The sequence below is a fragment of the Nerophis ophidion genome, linkage group LG08 (assembly GCF_033978795.1).
Source record: "Nerophis ophidion isolate RoL-2023_Sa linkage group LG08, RoL_Noph_v1.0, whole genome shotgun sequence".
In the NCBI taxonomy this organism is placed as follows: domain Eukaryota; kingdom Metazoa; phylum Chordata; class Actinopteri; order Syngnathiformes; family Syngnathidae; genus Nerophis; species Nerophis ophidion.
The window spans coordinates 78,285,114-78,312,298 of NC_084618.1; the positions used below are offsets into that span (position 1 = coordinate 78,285,114).

A 27,185-nucleotide genomic window follows, 5' to 3' on the forward strand; every position below is an offset into this window, starting at 1 on the left:
TCTTACTGGGGACCCTGGGGGAAAATAGTTAATATGGTTCAAGGGGACCAAATTGAAATAAGTTTGCAGAATTCACACAAATTTGTACGTGACTACTCAGGACTATTTAAAAAAAGTTCAAATGAAATACAATTAAATTAAAGGTTTCCCATTAGGGGACCTGTTTTTTGTGTCCCCATACCATCAGAGGTCCCCTAACGGTGACTGTGTAAACAGAGCGATGTCCCCATTAAGTCAGCATTGCCAGAACACACACACACACACACACACACACACACACACACACACACACACACACACACACACACACAGTGGCTATCATTTGGAATGGGGACCAAGTTTTTGATCAGAACTTGTGGAGACCACCCTTTCTACAGCTTGTGGAGAATTTTTTTTTTTTTGCCAAAACAGCCACTGCCCAATTAGCTCATACACGTCTTTAAATCTCTGGATTGATGAAGTAATGTGCTGTTCATACTTACTGGGGACCCTGGGGGAAAATAGTTAATATGGTTCAAGGGGACCAAATTGAAATAAGTTTGCATAATTCACACAAATTTGTACGTGACTACTGAGGAACATTTAAAAAAATGATTAAATTAAATTAAATTAAAGGTTTCCCTTTAGGGAACCTGTTTTTTGTGTCCCCATACCGTCAGAGGTCCCCTAAAGGTGACTGTGTAAACAGAGCGGTGTCCCCATTAAGTCAGCATTGCCAGAACACACGCACACACACACACACACACATACACACACACACACACACACACACACACACACACACACACAGTGGCTGTCATTTGGAATGGGGACCAAGTTTTTGATCAGAACTTGTGGGGACCAACCTTTCTACAGCTTGAGGAGGAATAAAAAACATTTGGTAAAACGGCCACTGCCCAGTTAGCTCATTGACGTCTTTAAATCTCTGGATTGATGAAGTAATGTACTGTTCGTACTTACTGGGGACCCTGGACGAAAATAGTTAATATGGTTCAAGGGGACCAAATTGAAATAAGTTTGCATAATTCACACAAATTTGTACGTGACTACTGAGGAACATTTAAAAAAAATGATTATATTAAAATAAATTAAATTAAATTAAAGGTTTCCCTTTAGGGGACCTGTTTTTTATGTCCCCCATACCATCAGAGGTCCTCTAAAGGTGACTGTGTAAACAGAGCCATGTCCCCATTAATTCAGCATTGCCAGAACACACACACACACACACACACACACAGGTTATCATTTGGAATGGGGACCAAGTTTTTGATCCGAATTTGTGGGGACCACCCTTTCTACAGGTTGCGGAGGAATAAAAAAAAATTGGTAAGATAGCCACTGCCCAGTTAGCTCATACACGTCTTTAAATCTCTGGATTGATGAAGTAATGTGCTGTTCATACTTACTGGGGACCCTGGGGGAAATAGAGTTAATATGGTTCAAGGGGACCAAATTTAAATAAGTTTGCATAATTCACACAAATTTGTACGTGACTACTGAGTAACATTTAAAAAAAATGATTAAATTAAATTAAAGGTTTCCCTTTAGGGGACCTGTTGTTTGTGTCCCCATACCGTCAGAGGTCCCCTAAAGGTGACTGTGTAAACAGAGCAATGTCCCCATTAAGTCAGCATTGTCAGAAACACACACACACACACACACACACACACACACACACACACACACACACACACACACACACACACACACACACACACACACACACACACACACACACACACACACACGCATTCACACACACACACACACACACACACACACACACACACACACACACACACACACACACACACACACACAGGTTATCATTTGAAATTGGGACGAAGTTTTTGATCCGAACTTGTGGGGACCGGCCTTTCTACAGGTTGCGGAGGAATAGAAAAAAATTGGTAAAATGGCCACTGCCGAGTTAGCTCATACACGTCTTTAAATCTCTGGATTGATGAAGTAATGTGCTGTTCATACTTACTGGGGACCCTGGGGGAAAATAGTTAATTTGGTTCAAGGGGACCAAATTGAAATAAGTTTGCATAATTGACACAAATTTGTACGTGACTACTGAGGAACATTTAAAAAAAATGATTAAATTAAATTACATTAAATTAAATTAAATGAAAGGTTTCCCTTTAGGGGACCTGTTTTTTGTGTCCCCCATACCGTCAGAGGTCCCCTAAAGGTGACTGTGTAAATAGAGCGATGTCCCCATTAAATCAGCATTGCCAGAACACACACACACACACACACACACACACACACACACACACACACACACACACACACACACACACACACACACACGCACACACACACACAGGTTATCATTTGGAATGAGGACCAAGTTTTTGATCCGAACTTGTGGGGACCACCCTTTCTACAGCTTGTGGAGGAATAAGAACATTTTGGTAAAACGGCCACTGCTCAGTTAGCTCATACACGTCTTTAAATCTCTGGATTGATGAAGTAATGTGCTGTTCGTACTTACTGGGGACACTGGGGGAAAAATAGTTAATATGGTTCAAGGGGACCAAGTTTTTTGTGTCCCCATACCGTCAGAGGTTCCCTAAAGGTGACTGTGTAAACAGAGCGATGTCCCCATTAAGTCAGCATTGTCAGAAACACACACACACACACACACACACACACACACACACACACACACAGGTTATCATTTGGAATGTCGACCAAGTTTTTGATCCGAACTTGTGGGGACCACCCTTTCTACAGCTTGTGGAGGAATAAGAACATTTTGGTAAAACGGCCACTGCCCAGTTAGCTCATACACGTCTTTAAATCTCTGGATTGATGAAGTAATGTGCTGTTCGTACTTACTGGGGACCCTGGGGGAAAATAGTTAATATGGTTCAAGGGGACCAAATTTAAATAAGTTTGCACAATTCACACAAATTTGTACGTGACTACTGAGGACTATTTAAAAAAAAGTTCAAATTAAATATAATTAAATGAAAGGTTTCCCCTTAGGGGACCTTTTTTTTGTGTCCCCATACCATCAGAGGTCCCCTAAAGGTGTAAATGGAGCCATGTCCCCATTAAGTCAGCATTGCCAGAACACACACACACACACACACACACACACACACACACACATACGCACACGCACACACACACGCACACACAAAAGGAGGACGCTGCATGGAACACGACACTGCAGTTCCACCCCGGCACATGCTGCACGTCCAGCACGTGCGCCCAGAAACTTTCCCACAGAGGCGCTGCTAAAAAGTGCTGACGGGGCGGTTCGCTTTGTTCAGCAGCACCCAAACAAAACAAAGCGGCCACTCTTGTGCAGCGGTTTTTAATTTTTGTTACCCCGCAGTAAAAAAAAAACAATACTAACAAGAAAAAAAAAGTGGGACACATACAAGTGACAGGGTTTTGGTGAGAATCTGGATGAAGGTGCAGCTACAGGTCATATATAGCATCATAATGGCATTTCATATCTGTTTGTCATCCTAAATTGCTAACAAACTGCTAACTGAGGACATTCCAACTCCTATACAAGGTCACTCTGACACATCCGACGGGGTCAGAAACTTTAACTCAGGGGTGTCCAAAGTGCGGCACATGGGGCCATTTGCCGTCCCACGACTCAAAATGAATCGCGCAATCTCAGAAAGATATACTTTTTTGTCATTATTAAGTATACCATTTTTAGTTTTTTTAATACCATGACTTTGCTTTAATGAAACGTTTATAGACATTCTCATTTATGAAACCGCTCAACCCAAAAAGGACATAAACACGCTTTAAAAAAAAAATACATAAATAAAATTGCAGCAGTGCTTTGGTGTTTTTCCAGAATTTGTATTCCTGCTATAGGAGCACTTGCATTTAGAGGAGAGGAGCTACACTTTCATGTTTAGATAGCAGTTTTACGCAATAGTAACACAATATGTGGGTTGTTACAAACATGCTTTGACTGGTGTCTTGCCAGAGTTTGTATTTTGCAGGAATACATCCTTTGTGTTCCTGCTATAGGAGCACTTGCATTTAGAGAGGAGCTACACTTTCATGTTTAGATAGCAGTTTTACGCATTAGTAAGACAACATGTGGATTGTTACAAACATGCTTTGACTGGTGTCTTGCCAGAGTTTGTATTTTGCAGGAATACATCCTTTGTGTTCCTGCTATAGGAGCACTTGCATTTAAAGGAGAGGAGCTACACTTTCATGTTTAGATAGCAGTTTTACGCATTAGTAAGACAACATGTGGATTGTTACAAACATGCTTTGACTGCTGTCTTGCCAGAGTTTGCGTTTTGTAGGAATGACAAAAATTAGAACTTTGATGAAAAATGACGGAATGACAATAATTCGAACTTTGTAAAAAAAACGATGGAATGACAAAAATTAAAACTTCAATGAAAAATGACGGAATGACAAGAATTACATTTCGATAAAAAAATGACAGAATGACAAAAATTAGAAGTTCAACAAAAAAATGACGTAATGACAAAAATGTGAACTTCAATAAAAAATGACAGAATAACAAAAATTCGAATTTCGATAAAAAATGACGGAATGAAAAAATATATAACTTCAATGAAAAAGGACAGAAGGACAAAAATTAAAATCCGATTGAAAAATGACAGAATGCCAAAATTCGAAGTTTAATGAAAAATTACGAAATCACAAAAATTCAAACTTCGATAAAAAATGACAGAATGACAAAAAATTTAACTTCAGTAAAAAATGATGGAATGACAAAAAATAGAACTTCAATGAAAAAAGACAGAATGACAAATATTCAAACTTCGATAAAAAATGTCGGAATGACGAGTATTGGAACGTCAATGAAAAATGACAGAATGAAAAAAATTGGAACGTCGATAAAAAGTGACGGAATGAAAAAAATTAGAACTTCGATAAAAAATGACAGAATGACAAAAATTAGAACTACGATAAAAGCTGATGGAATGACAAAAATTAGAACGTTGATAAAAAATGACAAAAATTCGAACTTCGATAAAAGATGACGGAATGACAAAAATTAGAACATCAATAAAAAATGACCGAATGACAATAATTTCAACTTGAGTGAAAAATGACAGAATGACAAAAATTCAAACTGATAAAAAATGACAGAATAACAAAAATTCGAATTTCGATAAAAAATGACTGAATGAAAAAAAATTGAACTCCAATGAAAAAGGACGGAATGACAATAATTTAAATGTGATTAAAAAATGACGAAATGACAAAAATTCAAACTTCGATGAAAAATTACGAGATCACAAAAATTTGAACTTTGATTAAAAAAAAATGGTCCAGTTTCACCATCAAAACCAGATTTTGGACAAAAACACGACTGAAGCACGCCTGAGACCAATTTAAAAAAAAAAAAAATAAATAATAATAATATCGCACATTTCTTTGAAATGTATGCTAATGCTTAGCATAGCTAGCTGGTCCGACACTGGCTTGGACACCCCTGCTTTAAGTGGCTAAAATATAGATTTTGAACGCAATAAAAGCAAACTGCGGTGTTACAATGAGGTCAAGGACAACATTACTGCATAGTTTCAACGGGTTAGATAGAAGGTGCAAGTCAGGTCCACGGAAATCCTCACCCTCCGTCGCGCTTTTTGCGTGTTCCGGGCGCTTCCATTAAAGGCCTACTGAAATGATGTTCTTATTCAAACGGGGATAGCAGGTCCATTCTATGTGTCATACTTCATCATTTCGCGATATTGCCATATTTTTGCTGAAAGGATTTAGTAGAGAACATCGACGACAAAGTTTGCAACTTTTGGTCGCTAATAAAAAAGCCTTGCCTGTACCGGAAGTAGCAGACGATGTGCGCGTGACGTCACGGGTTGTGGAGCTCCTCACATCTGAACATTGTTTACAATCATGGCCACCAGCAGCGAGAGCGATTCGGACCGAGAAAGCGACGATTCCCCCATTAATATGAGCGAGGATGAAAGATTCCTGGATGAGGAAAGTAAGAGTGAAGGACTAGAAAAAGAAAAAAAGAAAAGACGAGGGCAGTGGTAGCGATTCAGATATTATTAGACACATTTATTAGGATCCATCCATCCATCCATCTTCTTCCACTTATCCGAGGTCGGGTCGCGGGGGCAGCAGCCCAAGCAGGGAAACCCAGACTTCCCTCTCCCCAGCCACTTCGTCTAGCTCTTCCCGGGGGATCCCGAGGCGTTCCCAGGCCAGCCGGGAGACATAGTCTTCCCAACGTGTCCTGGGTCTTCCCCGTGGCCTCCTACCGGTTGGACGTGCCCTAAACACCTCCCTAGGGAGACGTTCGGGTGGCATCCTGACCAGATGCCCGAACCACCTCATCTGGCTCCTCTCGATGTGGAGGAGCAGCGGCTTTACTTTGAGTTCCTCCCGGATGACAGAGCTACTAGGATAATTCTGGAAAATCCCTTATCTTTTTATTGTGTTACTAGTGTTTTAGTGAGATTACATGGTCGTACATGTACAACCTGAAGGTCGGCCCCGCACCTTTCTTCAGCACCAGTCGACGGGTGGTGGCGATGCTCATCTCTGCCCTTCGCAAGGGACCCTCTTCGAAACACGATCTTTCGAAATGATCGCTGCTTAGTACCCTGTACTAAGCACTGTACGGGACGGCGTGGCGCAGTGGGAGAGTGGCCGTGCGCAACCCGAGGGTCCCTGGTTCAAATCCCACCTACTACCAACCTCGTCACGCCCGTTGTGTCCTGAGCAAGACACTTCACCCTTGCTCCTGATGGGTGCTGGTTGGCGCCTTGCATGGCAGCTCCCTCCATCAGTGTGTGAATGTGTGTGTGAATGGGTAAATGTGGAAGTAGTGTCAAAGCGCTTTGAGTACCTTGAAGGTAGAAAAGCGCCAGACAAGTACAACCCATTTATTTATTTATTTACTTTGTGTGTGTGTGGTCCAATCCAACCGTGTTCGCTTGAAATCTCTGTTCTATAATAAAGCTTCACCGTCATCTTTCGGGAATGTAAACAATGAAACACCGGCTGTGTTTGTGTTGCTAACGGCGGCCGCAATACACCGCTTCCCACCTACATCTTTCTTCTTTGACGTCTCCATTATTCATTGAACAAATTGCAAAAGATTCAGCAACACAGATGACTTATAGCTGGGGAATGGTGCTGGAACAAAACGTCCTCTACAATGCGTGACGTCATCATACCGCGACGTTTTAGCATGATACTTCCGCGCGAAATTTAAAATTGAAATGTATTAAACTAAACTGGCCGTATTGGCATGTGTTGCAATGTTAATATTTCATCATTGATATATAAACTATCAGACTGCGTGGTCGCTAGTAGTGGCTTTCAGTAGGCCTTTAAAGCTTGTCTATTTACTCTTCTCGGGACAGAGGGCAGGACAAAAAGGTAAGATCAGGACTCGAGCGCCCGTGACTCACAGCGGGGGGGTTGGGTGTCGCCGCCTCAGCCCTGGTAGGACGCGGTGATCTCGGAGAGCTTGGCGCAGCTCGGCGTCCTGGCCCGCTGCGCCCTCTGGTACAGGTCGGTGTCGCCAAAGTAGCGAGCCCGGTAAAGCATGCCTTCCTCTGGCGGGGGAAAAAAACGAGATCATTTGGAGGTTAAATCATTTCATGTTTGCACACGTATAAGAGTCAAATAGTCACTTCATTAGGTACACCCGCACAACACAACGAGATCCAGGATTTAATCACAAGTAATATAATACAAACCCCTTTTCCATATGAGTTGGGAAATTGTGTTAGATGTAAATATAAACGGAATACAATGATTTACAAATCCTTTTCAAGCCATATTCAGTTGAATATGCTACAAAGACAACATATTTCATGTTCAAACTCATAAACAGTTTTATTTTTTGTTGCAAATAATCATTAACTTTAGAATTTCATGCCAGCAACACGTGACAAAGAAGTTGGGAAAGGTGGCAATACATACTGATAAAGTTGAGGAATGCTCATCAAACACTTATTTGGAACATCCCCACAGGTGTGCAGGCTAATTGGGAACAGGTGGGTGCCATGATTGGCTATAAAAACAGCTTCCCAAAAAATGCTCAGTCTTTCACAAGAAAGGATGGGGCGAGGTACACCCCTTTGTCCACAACTGTGTGAGCAAATAGTCAAACAGTTTAAGAACAACCTTTCTCAAAGTGACATTGCAAGAAATTTAGGGATTTCAACATCTACGCTCCATAATATCATCAAAAGGTTCAGAGAATCTGGAGAAATCACTCCACGTAAGCGGCATGGCCGGAAACCAACATTGAATGACCGTGACCTTCCATCCCTCAGACGGCACTGGATCAAAAAACCGACATCAATCTCTAAAGGATATCACCACATGGGCTCAGGAACACTTCGGAAAACCACTGTCACTAAATACAGTTTGTCGCTACATCTCTAAGTGCAAGTTAAAGCTCTACTATGCAAAGCGAAAGCCATTTATCAACAACATCCAGAAACGCCGCCGGCTTCTCTGGGCCCCAGATCATCTAAGATGGACTGATGCAAAGTGGAAAAGGGTTCTGTGGTCTGACGAGTCCACATTTAAAATTGTTTTGGGGAATATTCCACCGATGGGGAAGCGAACCATCCAGACTGTTATCGACGCAAAGTTGAAAAGCCAGCATCTGTGATGGTATGGGGGTGTATTAGTGCCCAAGGCATGGGTAACTTACACATCTGTGGAGGCACCATTAATGCTGAAAGGTACATACGGGTTTTGGAGCAACATATGCTGCCATCTAAGCGCCGTCTTTTTCATGGACGCCCCTGCTTATTTCAGCAAGACAATGCCAAGCCACATTCAGCACGTGTTACAACAGCGAAGCTTCGTAAAAAAAAAAGTGTGCCCGCCTGCAGTCCAGACCTGTCTCCCATGGAAAATGTGTGGCGCATTATGAAGCGTAAAATAGGACAGCGGAGACCCCGGACTGTTGAAGGACTGAAGCTCTACATAAAACAAGAAAGGGAAAGAATTCCGCTTTCGAAGCTTCAATAATTAGTGTCCTCAGTTTCCTCAGTGTTGTTAAAAGAAAAGGTGATGTAACACAGTGGTGAACATGCCCTTTCCCAACTACTTTGGCATGTGTTGCAGCCATTAAATTCTAAGTTAATTATTATTTGCAAAAAAAAAAAAACAAGTTTATGAGTTTGAACATTAAATATCTTGTCCTTGTAGTGCATTCAACTGAATATGGCTTGAAAAGGATTTGCAAATCATTGTATTCTGTTTATATTTACATCTAACACAATTTCCCAACTCATATGGAAACAGGGTTTGTACAACATCCACAGCCAGTGAAGTTGGCAATGTTGTGTAAATGGTAAATAAAAACCGAATAGAATGATTTGCAAATCCTTTTCAACTTATATTCAATTGAATTAATAATCAAACTGAAAAACGTAATTTTTTTTAGGCAAAAAATCATCAACTTAGAATTTAATGGCAGCAACAAATTGGAAAAAAAGTTGGCAGAGGGGCATTTTTACCACTCTGTTTGGACTTAGACTTCCTTTTTATTGTCATTTAAATTTGAACTTTACAGTACAGTTCAGAATCAGATATACTTTAATAATCCCCGAGGGGGAAAATGAAAAATTTCAGCACAATCCCATTCAAGATCAGACAAACATTACAGGGAGACAGAACAGGATCGCTGACGGGTCTGCCAACTTCCGGCGCCCTTTACAAAAATGGTGAGAAACAGGGAGGGAGGAAGAAATTCAGTCTAAAAAAACATTTAAAAAATAAAGAAATCCTAGCCATAGCACACAAAAAAATGTGTGTAAGAGAGAAACATGAAACATCAAAGAACAAAAAGGACATTAAAAGAGTAGAGTAGATGCAACCAGCCACTTCTACAAACCCTGTTTCCATATGAGTTGGGAGATTGTGTTAAATGGAAGCAGACCCAACAAAGCAACCAAGAGTGTCGACTCCATTCTCAGTCGACGAAATTTCGTTGCATTAGCTCATGGTAGCGCAGGATAAAAAAGTAATAAGGTGCGGATATAAATAAATAGATTACTGTATAAATAAATATATTGCACTTTTTCTTATGCATCCAGGTTGTATGTTATATTGTCTTTATATTCCAGCAAGTTAATCCATTTTCGAGGGGGAATTGAGGGGATTATTATGATGCGTTCAAGAGTCTCACGGCCTGAGGGAAGAAGCTGTTAAAGAACCTGGGGGTTCTGCTTCGGGGGCTGCGGAACCTCTTTCGAGAGTCCAGCAGGGAAAACAGTCCTTGGTGGGGATAGGAGGAGTCTCTGCGGATTTTCTGAGCCCTGGTCAGGCAGCGGCTTTTAGCGATATCCTGGATAGGAGGAAGAGGCACAGCCTTTCCTTTTAACAACACACGTTTGGGAACTGAGGAGACCAATTTTTCAAGCTTTCCAGGTGGAAATCTTTCCCATTCTTGCTTGATGTACATCTTAAGTTGTTCAACAGTCCAAGGTCTCCGTTGCGGTATTTTAAGTTTCATATTGCGCCACACATTTTCAATGGGAGACAGGTCCGGACTGCAGGCAGGCCAGTCTAGTACCTGCACTCTTGCATTATGAAGACACGCTGTTGTAACACATGGCTTGGCATTGCTGAAATAAGCAGGGGCGGCCATGATACCGTTGCTTGGATGACAACATATGTTGCTCCAAAACCTGTATGTACCTTTCAGCATTAATGGTGCCTTCACAGATGTGTAAGTTACCCATGCCTTGGGCACTAATACACCCCCATACCATCACAGATGCAGGCTTTTGAACTTTGCGCCTGTAACAATCCGGATGTTTCTTTTCCTCTTTGGTACCTCCATTGTTTCCAAAAACAATTTTAAATGTGGACTCATCAGACCACAGAACACTTTCCCACTTTACATCAGTCCATCTTAGATGAGCTCGGGCCCAAACGAAGCCGGCGGCGTTTCTGGGTGTTGTTGATAAATGGCTTTCGCTCTGCGTAATAGAGTTTTAACTCTATTACAGATGTAGCGACAAACTGTAGTTACTGACAGTGTTTTTTTTTAAGTGTTCCTGAGCCTATGTGGTGATATCCTTTACACAATAATTTCCCAAAAATTTAAATCAACTGAATATCTCTTGTGTGTCAGACACAAATAAATGTAAATGTTTTGAAATAAATGTATAATTATTTTATTTAAAAATAGCTAAGGCAACAAGTAGCTCTACTTAGTAGTCAACATGTTGACTATTTCGTTGAAATTATTAAGACAGTCTCAATAAAAAGTGCATTATTACTTTTGTTAAAGCAGAATGCTTGTATTTAGACTGCGGTGGTGTACCTAATGTAGTGTCCAGTGAGCGTTAACGGCCGTGCTGACCTACATTCAAGATATATAAATACGATACAGATATATTACACTACACTGGATGCTGCGGCTGGTATTAAAAGTACATACTTTGCTGTTTCTCTTTCCAGCAGTTGTTGCGCAGGTTGGAAATGTAATCGTCCTCCACCGTCTGCTCCAGGCGCTTCAAATTCCCGCTGCTGACGTCTTTGGGGAACTGCTCGCCGACATAGTACGGCACCTTGAGGTTCTCCGTCAGCCTCTTCTGCGTGTAGCCCACTGACCTGAGGAGAACGAGGCGCAACAAAGGGAATGAGAGATAATTATTTAAACTAAATAAAAAAATGTTTTAACGTACGGGCGAAAGCTGAGGCTGTAGGCCGGGCTGTTGACCATTATTTGGCTGAGGGCCGACACGATGACCAGGATGAGGATGGGCATCACCTGCACAAAGAGAGCCAGGCCGCCCTGAAGAAGAAGGAAAAAAAAAAAAAAAAGAAAAAGAAAAAGAAATTGAAGATACATAAAGAGACATAATTCATTCATGTTCCATGCAGCACAATGCAAATACCGTGCAGGGCTGCCCCCTAGTGGCTGTGAGCAGCATAGCAATTACATAAAAGATCTAATAATCAGGGCTTCACGGTGGCAGAGGGGTTAGTGCGTCTGCCTCACAATACGAAGTTCCTGCAGTCCTGGGTTCAAATCCAGGCTTGGGATCTTTCTGTGTGGAGTTTGCATGTTCTCCCCGTGAATGCGTGGGTTCCCTCCGGGTACTCCGGCTTCCTCCCACTTCCAAAGACATGCACCTGGGGATAGGTTGATTGGCAACACTAAATTGGCCCTAGTGTGTGAATGTGAGTGTGAATGTTGTCTGTCTATCTGTGTTGGCCCTGCGATGAGGTGGCGACTTGTCCAGGGTGTACCCTGCCTTCCGCCCGATTGTAGCTGAGATAGGCGCCAGCGCCCCCCACGACCCCAAAAGGGAATAAGTGGTAGAAAATGGATGGATGGATGGATCTAATAATGAATTAGATGTTTTTTTCTGTTGACTTATCAATAATAAATATATGACAATTTAGGCAATTTTTACTAAATCGTATTTTGCTGTTATATTTATTTATAATAATGCTTAAAAAAATAATGTTTTTGCCAAAATAAGTCCATCCATCCATTTTCTACCGCTTATTCCCTTTTGGGGTCGCGGGGGGCGCTGGCGCCTATCTTAGCTACAATCGGGCGGAAGGCGGGGTACACCCTGGACAAGTCGCCACCTCATCGCAGGGCCAACACAGATAGACAGACAACATTCACACACTAGGGACCATTTAGTGTTGCCAATCAACCTATCCCCAGGTGCATGTCTTTGGAAGTGGGAGGGGCCTATCCCCAGGTGCATGTCTTTGGAAGTGGGAGGAAGCCGGAGTACCCGGAGGGAACCCACGCAGTCACGGGGAGAACATGCAAACTCCTCACAGAAAGATCCCGAGCCTGGATTTGAACCCAGGACTGCAGGACCTTCGTGTTGTGAGGCAGACGCACTAACCCCTCTGCCACCGTGAAGCATGTATATATTAATAATTGTAAAATAGACTCCGACTTGCACTTAGACCAGGAGGTCGGCAACTTTGACCCGTTTCACAAAACAAGGAAAACAATTTGAGCCGCAAAACTCTTTTGAAATTCAAAATGAAATAACACTGCATACAGAGGGTTTTTTTTTGCTTTGTGCTATACCAGGGGTGCCCACACTTTTTCTGCAGGCGAGCTACTTTTCAATTGACCAACTCGAGGAGATCTACCTCATTTATATATATCATTTATATTTATTTATTTATGAAAGAGACATTTTTGTAAACAAGTTAAATGTGTTTAATGATAATACAAGCATGTGTAACACATATAGATGTCTTTCTTTCACGAAGACAAGAATATAAGTTGGTGTATTACCTGATTCTGATGACTTGCATTGATTGGAATCAGACAGTAATGATGATAACGCCCACATTTTCAAATGGAGGAGAAAAAAAGTTGTCCTTTCTGTACAATACCACATGAAAGTGGTTGGTTTTTGGCATCTAATTCATCCAGCTTCCATACACTTTACAAGAAAAACATTGGCGGCAAATTCCGTAGCTTGCTTGATTGACATTCACGGCACCCGAGGGTCTTGTGAGATGACGCTGGCTGCTGCCAGTTCATTATTATGAAAAAATGACAGAGAGGAAGGCCAGAAACACTTTTTATTTCAACAGACTTTCGCGCCGTCAAAACTCTAAAGGCCGACTGCACATTTCCTATCTTCACAATAAAAGCCCTGCTTCATGCTGCCTGCGCTAACAAAATAAGAGTCTCGGAAAGCTGGCGTGCACAAGTGATGTGCACGCCAGCTTTCTGAGGGATCGCTTGTGCACGCCAGTTTTCCCAGACTCTTATTTTGTAAGCGCAGGCAGCATGAAGCAGGGCTTTTATTGTGAAGATAGTAAATGTGCAGTCGGCCTTTAGAGTTTTGACGGAAGGTACGGCGCGAGAGTCTGTTGAAATAAAAAGTGTTTCTCGCCTTCCTCTCGGTCATATTTTCATAATAATGATCTTGCAGCAGCCAGCGTCATCTCACAAGACCCTCCGGTACCGTGAATGTCATTTAAGTGACGTCTTGGTGAAGATTGATGATCACTCATTTTTAGGTCTATTTTTTTTTAAAAGCCTGGCTCGAGATGGACTGACACACCCCCCGCGGTCGACTGGTAGATTGCGATCGACGTAATGGGCACCCCTGTGCTATATAAACCAGGGGTCTCAGACACGCGGCCCGCACCTTAATGATAAAATATAATGTTAGCGCGGCCCGCAAGTGTCACATGAATGCCGCTTGACCGCATTACACTTTTGTTGAAGAGGTTCATTTAGCCTACTGACGTGTTTTTATATATGGTTTATTTATACAGGCTAGTAAGGTACCTTACTAGCCTGTATAAATCAGCCATTTATAAATAAAAGCATTACACTTGCCAACCCTCCCATATATTCCGGCGGTTCCCGAATTCTCAAAGTGTATATTCTCGCGAATATCTGATGATATTCATCCAAAGAACAATAATAAGGGAGTGCAATGAAAGCGCTGCCTTTAACGCCCAGTTACACGTTGCATGTGGCTCCTGCAGACGCAAATCCCCCCCCCCCCCCCCCCCCCCCCCCCCCCTTGGTGCGTAGGTTGAGGTAGGCGGGGTTTGGTGCTAGCGTATGTATAATGTAGCCAGGAAGAGTCAGGGATGCATGGGAGTCTGGGTATTTGTATTGTTGTGTTTATGTTGTCTTACGGTGCGGATGTTCTCCCGAAATGTGTTTGTCATTCTTGTTTGGTGTGGGTTCACAGTGTGGTGCATATTAGTAAGAGTGTTAGTTGTTTATATTTCAACTCTCAGTGAAACCTGTATGGCTGTTGAACAAGTATGCCTCGCAGGTGCGTGCGTGAGTTGACAAGAGCTGCGTGTAGCATGCGACCGGCCGACAAGCAGGTAGCATTGTGTAGAAGCGGGCGCGACGACATGTTGAAGAGGAAGTTGGAAGCATTGAGTAATCACGGCACACACTCAATATTGTAGCCCGGGTGAAGACCGTCTCCGGAGTGATTCCCGGGAGAGGCACCAAACTCCGGAAACCTCCCTAAATAATCGAGGGGGTCGTTGATTATGCTGTTGAGCCACATCAGGGTGACCAAAGAGCCGCATGTGGCTCCGGAGCCGCGGACTGCCAACCCCTGACTTAGACAAACTTAAATGATCCACAAGGTCTCAGGGTTTCAGCAACCCGCAGCTCTTTAGTGCCGCCCTAGTGGCTCCCTGGTTTGGTGCTAGCGTGTGTATAATGTAGCCAGGATGAGTCAGGGATGCATGGGATTCTGGGTATTTGTATTGTTGTGTTTATGTTGTGTTACAGTGCGGATGTTCTCCCGAAATGTGTTTGTCATTCTTGTTTGGTGTGGGTGCACAGTGTGGTGCATATTAGTAAGTGTTAGTTGTTTATATTCCAACTCTCAGTGAAACCTGTATGGCTGTTGAACAAGTATGCCTTGCAGGTGCGTGCGTGAGTTGACAAGAGCTGCGTGTAGCATGCGACCGGCCGACAAGCAGGTAGCATTGTGTAGAAGCGGGCATGACGACATGTTGAAGAGGAAGTTGGAAGCATTGCCATCACGGCACGCACTCAATATTGTAGACCGGGTGAAGACCGTCTCCGGAGTGATTCCCGGGAGAGGCACCAAACTCCGGAAACCTCACCAAATAATCGGGGGGGGGTCGTTGATTATGCAGTTGAGGCTCCAGAGTCCCGGGTTGCCAACCCCTGACTTAGACAAACTTAAATGATCCACAAGGTTTCAGGGTTTCAGCAACCCGCAGCTCTTTAGTGCCGCCCTAGTGGCTCCCTGTAGCATTTTTAAAAAAGTATTGAGAATGGGATAAGATGCGGGAAAAATTGTTTTTTTGTTTTATGTTTGAGGACAAACATGACAAAAACCTTCCCAATTGTTAGAAAGCCCACTGTTTAGTATGTTTGTGTGTATGCTTCACTGGTGAGAATGTTTGCTGAACATTGTTTTGTCCGACTAATTTCGGCGGTTCTTGAACTCGACGCAGCAGATTGTTTACATGCAAAATCCTCCACTCCTTTGACTCATTTTGTCCACCAAATGTTTTATGCTGTGCGTGAATGCACAAAGGTGTGCTTTGTGGATGTTATTGACTTGTTGGAGTGCTAATCAGGCATATTTGGTCAGTGCATGACGGCAAGGTAATCAATGCTAACATGCTATTTGCTTGTGGACTGTATGGCACACCGTCTCCCCCTAGTGGCGAACATCCCACATTGCTCGGCACTCAGCCAACTTACATCTCTTTGCCTTTCCCTTCTTTGCGGCCTCTGGTGTCTCATCCTCCCGTTTGTGTGTTGACTACCTGGGTGGAAGACAGGTTTTGAACACTCAGCAGGTGACTAAAAATGAAAGTGAAAGTGAAAGTGAAAGTGTTCGACGCACTTGCAGGAAAACCTCCTCCGAAGAACATGTTGAAGAGGTCCTCAGGCGAGATGTCAGCATCAAAGTTGCCATGGTCCGGCCCGTGTCTGGAGGGATGCCTCCTCTCCTCGCCGCACTCGTCGTACTGTCGTCTTTTGTTGTCGTTACTCAGGACGCCGTACGCGTTCCCGATGGCTGGCGGGAGACAACGTTTAATGACATCGTCCTCAAAGATTTTTTTTAGGACAATAATACAGGACACCTTTAAACGCATCCGTGGCACCGGGAGCGTGGTTTTTATCCGGGTGGAATTTCAACGCCAGTTTTCTGTAACATCTTTTCAGCTCGTCTTCGGAAGCATCTTTAGTGACGCCGAGGATCTCGTAGAAATCTTTGCACTGTTTGATCCTGAACATAGAAGACAACATGTTAGAGGCTGCAAATATGGTGATGGACTTTCTTAACTGGAACACTGAAATCATAAAATACAATTAAAAATGATTGAAATAGATTACCAAAATGAATATGAATAGGGAACTTCAATAATGACTCGTAGAAGAAACATACCCATTAAAATAAAGAAGTAAATGCTAATATTGAATAGTAAAAAAGAGAAATAATAATTAATAAAAGAAAGACAACTAACACCTATAAAGATTGAATGAACAATACAACAAATATACAAATGATATAAACTAAAATAAAAAAAAGTTATTGAACAGAATCAAAGAAATACAAATATTTAGAAAAATGACAAAAAGATATATAAATATTCAATCTAAACTGAATTCCAAAATAAATAACCAATATATCCTAAAAATGTGGTTACAAAAACAAAAAACTCAAAATAATAATTTCCTGTAAGTCCAAAAATTATATATATATATATATATATATATAATAAAAGCAAGAAACAAACATCAAAACACAAATATAATATGAATATATAATAAATAAAACTTTACAAAACAATTTAAAAAATAGAAATGTTAAATACAATTGTAAAAAGAGTGACAAAAATAAAGAACGACCAACATATCTTAAAAATATGGTGAAAAAAACAAATAACCCCAATTAATGAATTGCCAAAATAAACATTAAAAAATGCTTAAGGAATAAATATTAATACACTATAATACTAATATATATCTATCCATAATGTATACTGAAAATAATATTAAAATAAAATGACAAAAAATAAATAATGTATAAATGTTAAATACAATTGTAAAAAGAATGACAAAAATAAAAGACGACCGATATATCTAAAATATAGTTAAAAAAACAAATAACCCCAATTTATAAATTGCCAATATAATATTTAAAAAATGTAAACAAATAAATATCAAACATTAAACTACTAATGTCAATTATATATATATATATATATATATACACACACATACACACACACAATGTCAAGAGTATTCAATTACAAAAAACAAATACTGTATAAATGTTAAATAGGATTTTAAAACAATTAAAAAAGTAAAATAAAAATTACATATCCTGAAAATATGGTAAAAACCACAATTACACAATAACCCGAATTTATCTTTTCTCTTTTTTAAGAAATCAATAGACGAAAAAATACAAATGAAAATACTGATTTACTAACCTCGGATCAATTTGTAATTAATAAGATCTTACAATAAAATTACAAACATAAATCCAAATAAATACAATTGCTAAATGATAACATGTTTTACAATTAGAATAACACTACAAAAATAGGTCGGAAAAACAGGAAATCGCCCCAAAATTAATGAATCATATAAAGACATTTTTAGAAACCCTCGTCCTAACTGCTCAATTGTACAAAGCAAAATGAAATTATAGCACGGTTTGAAAGTTAGCAAAAAAGAAGAATAATGGAGCACTTAAGTTCTTCACCAATACAGCTCAGAAAACACTTGGTTCTCCTAGCACCACCACAATGACCAACATTAAAATACAGTAGCGTAGCAGGTCTGAGTATTCATTAAAAACAAGGCATATGTTTTATTTACCAAGTATATTTAATATTTTTGGCCACTCTTTGAACAGTAACACTGCTTGAATATAGGAAAATAAAACACTGTACTTTAATCAAGAGATTATTTGTAATGGTGTTGATTTATTTTGAGGGGACTGCAGTAAATTGACTTTGTTATAGGCAAGCTGTACTCACTTTTGTGAGGTACTGTAGATACAAAACCCAAAAGCAGTGAAGTTGGCACGTTGTGTAAATGGTAAATAAAAACAGAATACAATGATTTGCAAATCCCTTTCAACTTATATTCAATTGAATAGACTGCAAAGACAGAACATTCAATGTTCAAACTGGAAAACTTTGTTATTTTTCGCAAATATGAGCCCGTTTGGAATTTGATGCCTGCGATATGTTTAAAAAAAGCTGGCACAAGTGGCAAAAAAGACTGAGAAAGTTGTGGATTGCTCATCAAACACTTATTTGGAACATCCCACAGGTGAACAGGCGGATTGGGAATAGGTGTGATTGGGAATAGGTGAATGCCATGGTTGGGTATAAAAGCAGCTTCCATGAAATGCTCAGTCTTTCACAAACAAGGATGGGGCGAGGGTCACAACTTGGTGAACAAATGCGTGAGCAAATTGTTGAACATTTTAAGAATAACATTTCTCAACGAGCTATTGCAAGGAATTTAGGGATTTCACCATCTACGGCCTGTAATATCATCAAAAGATTAAGAGAATCTGAAGAAATCACTGCATGTAAGTAATATTACGGAGCTTCGGTCTCTCAGGCGGTAGTGCATCAAAAAGCGATATCAGTGTGTAAAGGATATCACCACATGGGCTCAGGACCACTTCAGAATACCAGTGTCAGTAACTACAGTGGATCGCTACATTTGTAAGTGCAAGTTTAAACTCTACTATGCAAATTTATCAACAACACCCAGAAACGCTGCCGGCTTCGCTGGGCCCGAGCTCATCTAAAATGGACTGATGCAAAGTGGAAAAGTGTTGTGTGATCTGAATTTGAAATTGTTTTTGGAAACTGTCTAAGTCGTGTCCTCCGGAACAAAAAGGAAAAGAACAATCCGGGTTGTTCTAGGCCAGTGGTACCGAACCCCTCCAGTCTCATATGCGCATTCACCGAACCGTTCTTCAGTGATTTTTTTTTTTTTTTTTCAAATTCAAGACAAAGTTATATGATGTTTTTACTGGTGCACAAAATGAACCGTGCATGAACATCACCTCGTTCAAAGAACAAAACCAACACAGTGCATGAACTCACAACAAATTACACGTCTGCGAATCAGTTTGACTTCTGCTGTTGCCGTATCAATAATATGACGATCGGGAGAAGTTTTTATGTACACGATGAGTCGGGTGTGGCTTGACCTCTGCGGCGGAGGCTCCACCGAACCCCTGAGACCGACTCACCGAACCCCTCGGGTTCGATCGAACCCAGGTTAAGAACCACTGTTCTAGGCCTAAAGTTCAAAAGCCAGCATCTGTGATGGGTGTATTAGTGCCCAATTTACATATCTGTGAAAGCTGTTACGTGCAGAAGTGCGTGGTTCCCAAGGATGCAGAGACGTAGTTGGTAGCAAAGCAAAGTTCGTCTTTATTTGGGCGTAAGTTTGCCAAATATAAAACACAAGGAGCACGAAAACACACCATGAACGAACTGAAATAGTTGCTACCAAAAAACTAACAAAAAACGCTGGACACAGCCAGGAAAAATACTGTAAGGAAAAAGTAAACCAAAGGAGCAAAGTACAAACATAAAACGCTAAACGAGGCTCGGGAAATAAACACTTCTTGAAAGAAGTAACAAAACAAACTAAAGGAGCTAGACAAGGATAGCGATAAACAAGGCTCACTTGCAAACTTTGTTTGACTCGTGCTCCTCGCCAGGTTTGTTTGTTTATCTCTACCGTTGTCTAGCTCCTTTAGTTTGTTTTGTTACTTCTTTCGAGAAGTGTTTATTTCCCTAGCCTCGTCTCGCGTTTTATGTTTGTACTTAGTTTTTTGGTAGCAACTATTTCAGTTCGTTCACGGTGTGTTTTCGTGCTCCACCGTCGCCTTGTGTTTTATATTTGGCAACCTTACGCCCAAATAAAGACGAACTTTGCTTTGCTACCAACTACGTCTCTGCATCCTTGGGATCCACGCACTTCTTCACGTAACAGAAAAAGTTCCGGGTTAAATTAGGATCCGAGACAGAAGAACGAAAAGGGGCGAGCTTAAATAGGGAAGTAATTACCAGAAACAAGTGTGCGAGAACCGAGAATAGCAGGTGGAAATAATATGTAACCATGGTGACAGACTAAACAGGAAATAACAGGGTCGGACGGAGAATGAAAACAAAACTGGAACAATAATCAATGTGAGAAGATCCAAGTACGGATCTTAACAAAGGAACCATTAACGCTGAAAAGTACATACAGGTTTTTGCCATCCAAGCAACGTTATCATGGACGCCCCTGCTTATTTCAGGGTTTGCACATAAATATAGATGGAGATGTACAGATACCTTCTCACAGCATCCACCTGGTCTGCCGTGTAGGACTTTGAGGTATCTGAGGTTTTCCCTTCAGGTCTGCCGGTGTCCTGACTTTGTGTTGTTCGTTGTCTTGGTCCTGAGTCTCCATTCAAGTGTGCCTCTTTTCTGGGACTGAATCCATTCTTGGAGATGACCTCCAGCAGCACTTAAAAAAATATATATATAATAATAACATAGATGTTTCTGGAAGGTTACAGAAAAAGAAACATCTCAACACGATCAGCCTGCAAGCTGCATGGCTGTGCTGCGTTTGCAGGCCCCACGCAGCTCGGACATATTGCAAGCAGGTGGTGCGTTCAAGTGTCATGCACTCACCCCGCGCCTTCTCGGTAGGGAAGAGTCTCTGGGCCTTCTCCAGGAACCTCCTCGCCTTCTCGGGTTGCTCGCTGCTCAGCGCCGCGGCGGCGATGTCAATGCAGCGTTCAGCCTCATCCCGGTTCACCTCCATGGCGGCGGGGATGATGATGATGCTGATGATGCTCACTTCAGCTGGACCAGGACGGCAGATGACGTCATGCGGACGCTGCAGCCGCACTGTCAGTCAGTCTTGTGGATGTATCTTTTTTTTTTTTAGGTGGAGAAAGGAGCAGCAGCAACGTTAGCATCACACTGACAGTGCATGTGTGATGCGATATGTTGGCCACCAGAGGGGGACATAGCTCCTTTTTGAATAATGTAGGTCAGTGCTGCATCATTCATGACTGGTTTGTACAGTTCATCATTGTGGTGCTGGTTGTAGTTTACAATATACTGTAGATATTGTGGCTATTATTATTATAGACTTATTCACACATAATAATATAATGTCCGAATAATAAAATACATTGATATTATAATTAGTTGACCAAAATAATACACGATAAACAGAAAAAAAGAACAACAAGTATGAACAAAACGGTGAAATATATAAAAATAGAGCTATTATTTAAAAAACACACACAATTAAAACAATTCAAAAGTGACAAAATATTATACAACCCCTTTTTGTAACGTTTATGTCGCTGATACAAAAATAATAATACAAACAAAAGAGAGAATAGTATAATTTGCTTCCAAAAATGATGCATGATGAACAAAAAGAATGCAATATACATTTAAAGAAATACAAAAGAAAACTGTGCATTATATAAAAATACAGCTATTATATATTGAAACAAAACAAAAGTAAACGCATAAAAAACAATTAAAATCATAGAAACACCTTTAACTGATAAGGTAACCAAAATAAATAACAAACAAATAATATACAATTAAAGAAAAAATATTGAAATAAGCAACCAAAAATGTGATGTAAATGATATTACAATGTCCGAATAATAAAATACACTAAATGTTATAATTAGCTTCACAAAATAATACACGATTAACAAAACAAAACAAAAAAGAACAATAAATATGAACTAAACAGTGAAATATATAGCAAATACAGCTATTATAAAAAAAGCACACACAATTAAAACCATTCAAAAGCAACAAAATATTACACAACTCCCTTTTGTAACGTTTATGCAGCTGATAGGGTAACCAAAATATATTACAAAAATAATAATACGGACAATAGTATAATTTGTTTCCAAAATAATAGATGATAAATAAAAATAATGTAATATATATTTTTTGAAAAATACAAAAGAAAACTGTCCATTTTATAAAAATACAGCTATCATAAATTTAAAAAAGAAACAGTAACCACATGAAAAACAATAAAATAATCATAGAAATACATTTAACTGATAAGGTAAGCAAAATAAATAACAAACAAACAATACACAATTAAAGAAAAAATATTGAAATAAGTAACCAAAAATACATGATCACCACAAATCTAATAAACATGAATGCTTAGCTACCAAAACAATACATGATAAATAAAACAACATATATATTTAGAAAAGTCCAAACAATAAATACTAAACACTTTTGAAATATATATAATTGCAGCTATAATCAAAACAAAAAAAGATTAAAATGTTGCCTTTTATGTTACTGATAAAAGGTGGTTGTAGTTTGCAATATACTGTAGATGTAGTGGCTATTGTTATTGTATTCTTATTCACTAATGATAATATAATGTCCGAATAAAAAAATACACTAAATATTATAATTAGATCCCCTAAAATAATACACAATTAACAAAAACAATAGTAAAAAAATAACAATAACTATGAAAAAAACTGTGAAATAAATAAAACTACATCTGTTATTTAAAAAAAAACAATTCAAAAGTGACAAAAATAACATTTATGTAGCTAATAGGGTAACCAATATAAATTACAAAAATAATAATACGGACAAAAGAGTAAATAGTATAATTTGCTTCCAAAAATAACAGATGATAAACAAAAGGAATGCAGTATTTATGAAAAAATACAATCATAGAAATACCTTCAACTGATAAGGTAACCAAAATAAATAACAAACAACTAATATACAATTAAAGATACAAATGAAAGAAAAAGTATTGAAATAAGTCACCAAAAATAAATGACAACCAGAAATATAATAAACGTGAACGGTTAGCTACCAAAATATTACATGCTACAGAGAACTGTATATATATATATATATATATATATATACTGTATATATATATATATATATATATATATAGATTGGACTTTCTTTATAAAGTCCAATGCAATGTCTTATTCAGCCTGGTGTGTCCTAATCTAATGTCTGATATGATTCTTTCATCTGTTGTGCTCCCCCTTACAGTTCTTCCCGTCCCTTCTGGTGTTCTGTAATGCATATAAGTGTCTTCCTGTTGTACTCATGACCCAATGTGATTGCCACTCTTTCAAAATATTTCCTTTAATCAATGATTTTGCCTCGGTCTTACTGACATCTGAGCTAATTTAGCGTTAGTGTCTGCTTTTCCAGCTGATCCGCCAGTTCATCATCTCCTACTCTTCTCACCTTCTGGTGGATTTTGTATTTGTTTCTTACGAGAATATGTTATTATTATTATATTAGATCCAGGACCCACTCAAAAAGCGAAAATAAATAAATGGGTTGTACTTGTATAGCGCTTTTCTACCAAAAAGGTACTCAAAGCGCTTTGACACTACTTACACATTCACACACTGATGGAGGGAGCTGCCATGCAAGGCGCTAACCAGCACCCATCAGGAGCAAGGGTATAAATGTCTTGCTCAGGACACAACGGACGTGACGAAGTTGGTATTAGGTAGGGATTGAACCAAGGACCCTACGGTTGCGCATGGCCACTCTTCCACTGCGCCACGCCCGCCCAAGCTACAATAATGCTCCCCCTTACAGTTCTTCCCGTCCCTACTGGTGTTCTGTAATGCATATAAGTGTCTTCCTGTTGTACTCATGACCAAATGTGATTGCCACTCTTTCAAAATATTTCCTTTAATCAATGATTTTGCCTCGGTCTTACTGACATCTGAGCTAATTTAGCGTTAGTGTCTGCTTTTCCAGCTGATCCGCCAGTTCATCATCTCCTACTCTTCTCACCTTCTGGTGGATTTTGTATTTGTTTCTTACGAGAATATGTTATTATTATTATATTAGATCCAGGACCCACTCAAAAAGCTACGATAATGCTCCCCCTTACAGTTCTACCCGTCCCTACTGGTGTTCTGTATTGCATATAAGTGTCTTCCTGTTGTATGTAGTGTCTGCTTTTCCAGCTGATCCGCCAGTTCATCATCCCCTGCTCTTTTCACCTACAGGTGGAATTTTGTTTTTCTCACGAGAACAAGATAAAAGATTAGATCCAGGACCGACTCAAAAAGCCATGATGATGTCATGGCACTATAGGAAAATCACTGACAGATATATATATACTCTTTATAGCCACAGGAGGGCAGTAGAGAAGGGCGGTGGTGGTTGGTTGCATCATCCATGTATTGAGGACTCGAGGGCAAAACAATTAATAATTTCAATAGGAGCTATTTTGAGGGTTTTTATTTATTTTGCACTAATGATTTTGCCATTTTAGGTCATTTAAGTAATATTTTTGTTGACATTGTTATGTTAGTATACTGTTAATTTTTTCACAACTACGTTTGTCGATTTAACATGTTTTTCTGATTATAATCATGACCTACAACTTGATGATAAAAAAAAATTAAGTAGGTCAATCGTCTAAAAAAATTAAGTAAAAAGTTGAGGGCAGACTTGATCTTGGTATCGCATCGATGTCAAAATATGCAGTATCGCCCACCCCTGACAAGTTTACCTAACTTGTCTGTTCATAACGTGAGTGGGCGTCGCCTCGCTTCTAGACGCACTGTGAGGTTAAAACGGCCTTAAATTATAACTCCCCAGATGCTTTCTGTTTGCTATATGTTTCATTCTACTCGGTTTCATACATTTAAACAAAAAAAGACACCAGCAAGGTTGGTGTTGGTACAACCAGAGCGTTATAACACATCTGGATTTAGCAGCGGCGAACAGCAGATGGCCGGCCGGCCAATCAAAAAGCAGCAAGTGGGCGGGTCCCGCGCGCCGATTGGCTGGCCGGCCGCAAAGCGCTCCGGTGCCTGATTTTTGATGCGTTCGCTGCGGACGGGACTCTTCTGTCTTTCCTTTAGCGGCACGACACGGCACGGCGTGACTACACCACCGCTTCACAGCCATCCCCACCGTCCACGGCGCCGCCTTTACTGAGTTCGCTCGAAAGCGCCTTTCACGCTGTTATGTGGCCGCGCGTCACATAGGACGTTACGCAACGGAGCGAGCTTGAACCTAGCATCACCGCTGCTTCAGAGGAAGAGAAAAAAAAAAGAAAAAAAGCCTCACTCCAGCCTCCATTGCACCGCTAGCTCGACGAGAGCATCGACGTCCTTCCTGCGTGACGCTCACAGGTGTTTTTCCTTTCCCTGCGTGGGGGGCGGCGTGAATATTTAAAAAAAAAAAAAAAAAAAAGCACCCGACAGGCCGCAGACAGCACAACGATGACGGAGGCGGAGGAGAAAAAGAAGCAGCAGCAGGAACAGGAACATGAACGCACCTCCAGCAATGGTCCCCCGGAGGCCTGCCGGGAAGATGTTTTTGACCACACGTACAAGGAGCAGGAAGGCCCCAAACCTCCCCTGGTCATCGTGTGGCGGAACGTCATCACGATGACTGTGTTGCACGCAGGTGCCGCCTACGGAGTTCTCCTCATCCCCGCAGCCTTCACAGCCACCCTGCTTTGGTGTGAGTATACTTAGTCACACACTGTCCTTGAACGCAACATTCTGCACTGCTAACAGGTGTATTTTTGGTTGCTTAAATCGAGTGGAAAAATAATTAATCTGTTCCAGGGTCAAACTGTCACCAATTTACGCTGCAAGAACCATATTTATAAACTTAAAAGTATATAATTGAGCCAATAAATTTAATGGAAAAATAATTCGTCTGTTCCAGGGTCAAACTGTCACCAAGTTAAGCTGCAAGACCCATATTTATAAACTTTAAAATGTAATACATCAAGAGGAAAAAAAGTTTGTCTGTTCCAGGATCAAACTGTCACCGATCGACGCTGCAAGAACAATATTTATGAACTTAAAAGTGTATAATTGGGCCAATAAATCAAGTGGAAACAGAGTTAGTCTGTTCCAGGGTCAAACTGTCGCCAATTTATGCTGCAAGAACAATATTTATAAACTTTAAAGTGTATTACATCAAGTGGAGACAGAATTAATCTGTTCCAGAGTCAAACTGTCACCAAGTTAAGCTGCAAGAACAAACTTTTAAGTGTATAATTAAGCCAATAAATCGAGTGGAAACAGAGTTAGTCTGTTCCAGGGTCAAATTGTCACCGATTTACGCTGCAAGAACAATATTTATAAACTTTAAAATGTAATACACCAAGAGGAAAAAAAGTTTGTCTGTTCCAGGGTCAAACTGTCACCAATTTACGCTGCACGAAAAATATTTAGTAACTTTAAAGAGTAATAAATCAAGTGGAAACAGAGTTAGTCTGTTCCAGTGTCAAACTGTCACCGATCGACGCTGCAAGAACAATATTTATGAACTTAAAAGTGTATAATTGGGCCAATAAATCAAGTGGAAAGAGAATTAGTCCGTTCCGGGGTCAAACTGTCACCAATTTACACTGCGAATACAATATTAATTTTAAAGTGTAATACATTAAGTGGAAACAGATTTAGTCTGTTCCAGTGTCAAACTGTCACCAAGTTACGCTGCAAGAACATAAACTTTCAAGTGTATAATTGAGCCAATAAATCGAGTGGAAACAGAGTTAGTCTGTTCCAGGGTCAAACTGTCACCAATTTACGCTGCAAGAACAATATTTATAAACTTTTAAGTGTAATACATCAAGTAGACACAGAGTTAGTCTGTTCCAG

The 27,185-nt window shown here is 40.2% G+C and overlaps 2 protein-coding genes across 2 annotated transcripts in view; one reads left to right on the top strand and one right to left on the bottom strand.

Moving 5' to 3' along the window:
- Positions 1 to 3,318: 3,318 nt before the first annotated feature.
- dnajb12b (DnaJ heat shock protein family (Hsp40) member B12b) lies at positions 3,319 to 26,024 on the bottom strand. The gene is made up of 8 exons (XM_061909802.1): positions 21,178 to 26,024; positions 20,833 to 21,007; positions 16,591 to 16,736; positions 16,350 to 16,523; positions 16,205 to 16,269; positions 11,673 to 11,782; positions 11,426 to 11,598; positions 3,319 to 7,568 (listed from the first exon to the last, which is right to left on the bottom strand). The coding sequence occupies exons 1-8, from the start codon at positions 21,308 to 21,310 to the stop codon at positions 7,447 to 7,449; spliced, it is 1,098 nt and encodes a 365-aa protein (XP_061765786.1). The 5' UTR covers positions 21,311 to 26,024; the 3' UTR covers positions 3,319 to 7,446.
- The window catches only part of scd (stearoyl-CoA desaturase (delta-9-desaturase)), a 28,940-nt gene continuing 27,121 nt past the window's right edge, over positions 25,367 to 27,185 (top strand). The window contains exon 1 of the mRNA XM_061909803.1: positions 25,367 to 26,031. Within this exon, the coding sequence (XP_061765787.1) occupies positions 25,788 to 26,031 (244 nt within the window). The 5' untranslated portion in view covers positions 25,367 to 25,787. The remainder of the gene's footprint in view (positions 26,032 to 27,185) is intronic.

Coding starts and splice junctions, on each gene's coding strand:
- dnajb12b (XM_061909802.1), bottom strand. CDS start 21,310: ATGGAGGTGAACCGGGATGAGGCTGAACGCTGCATTGACATCGCCGCC. Junction 16,524..16,590: donor TGCCACGGATGCGTTTAAAG/GTGTCCTGTATT, acceptor GTCTCCCGCCAG/CCATCGGGAACGCGTACGGC. Junction 11,783..16,204: donor GAAGGGAAAGGCAAAGAGAT/GTAAGTTGGCTG, acceptor CTTCTTCTTCAG/GGCGGCCTGGCTCTCTTTGT.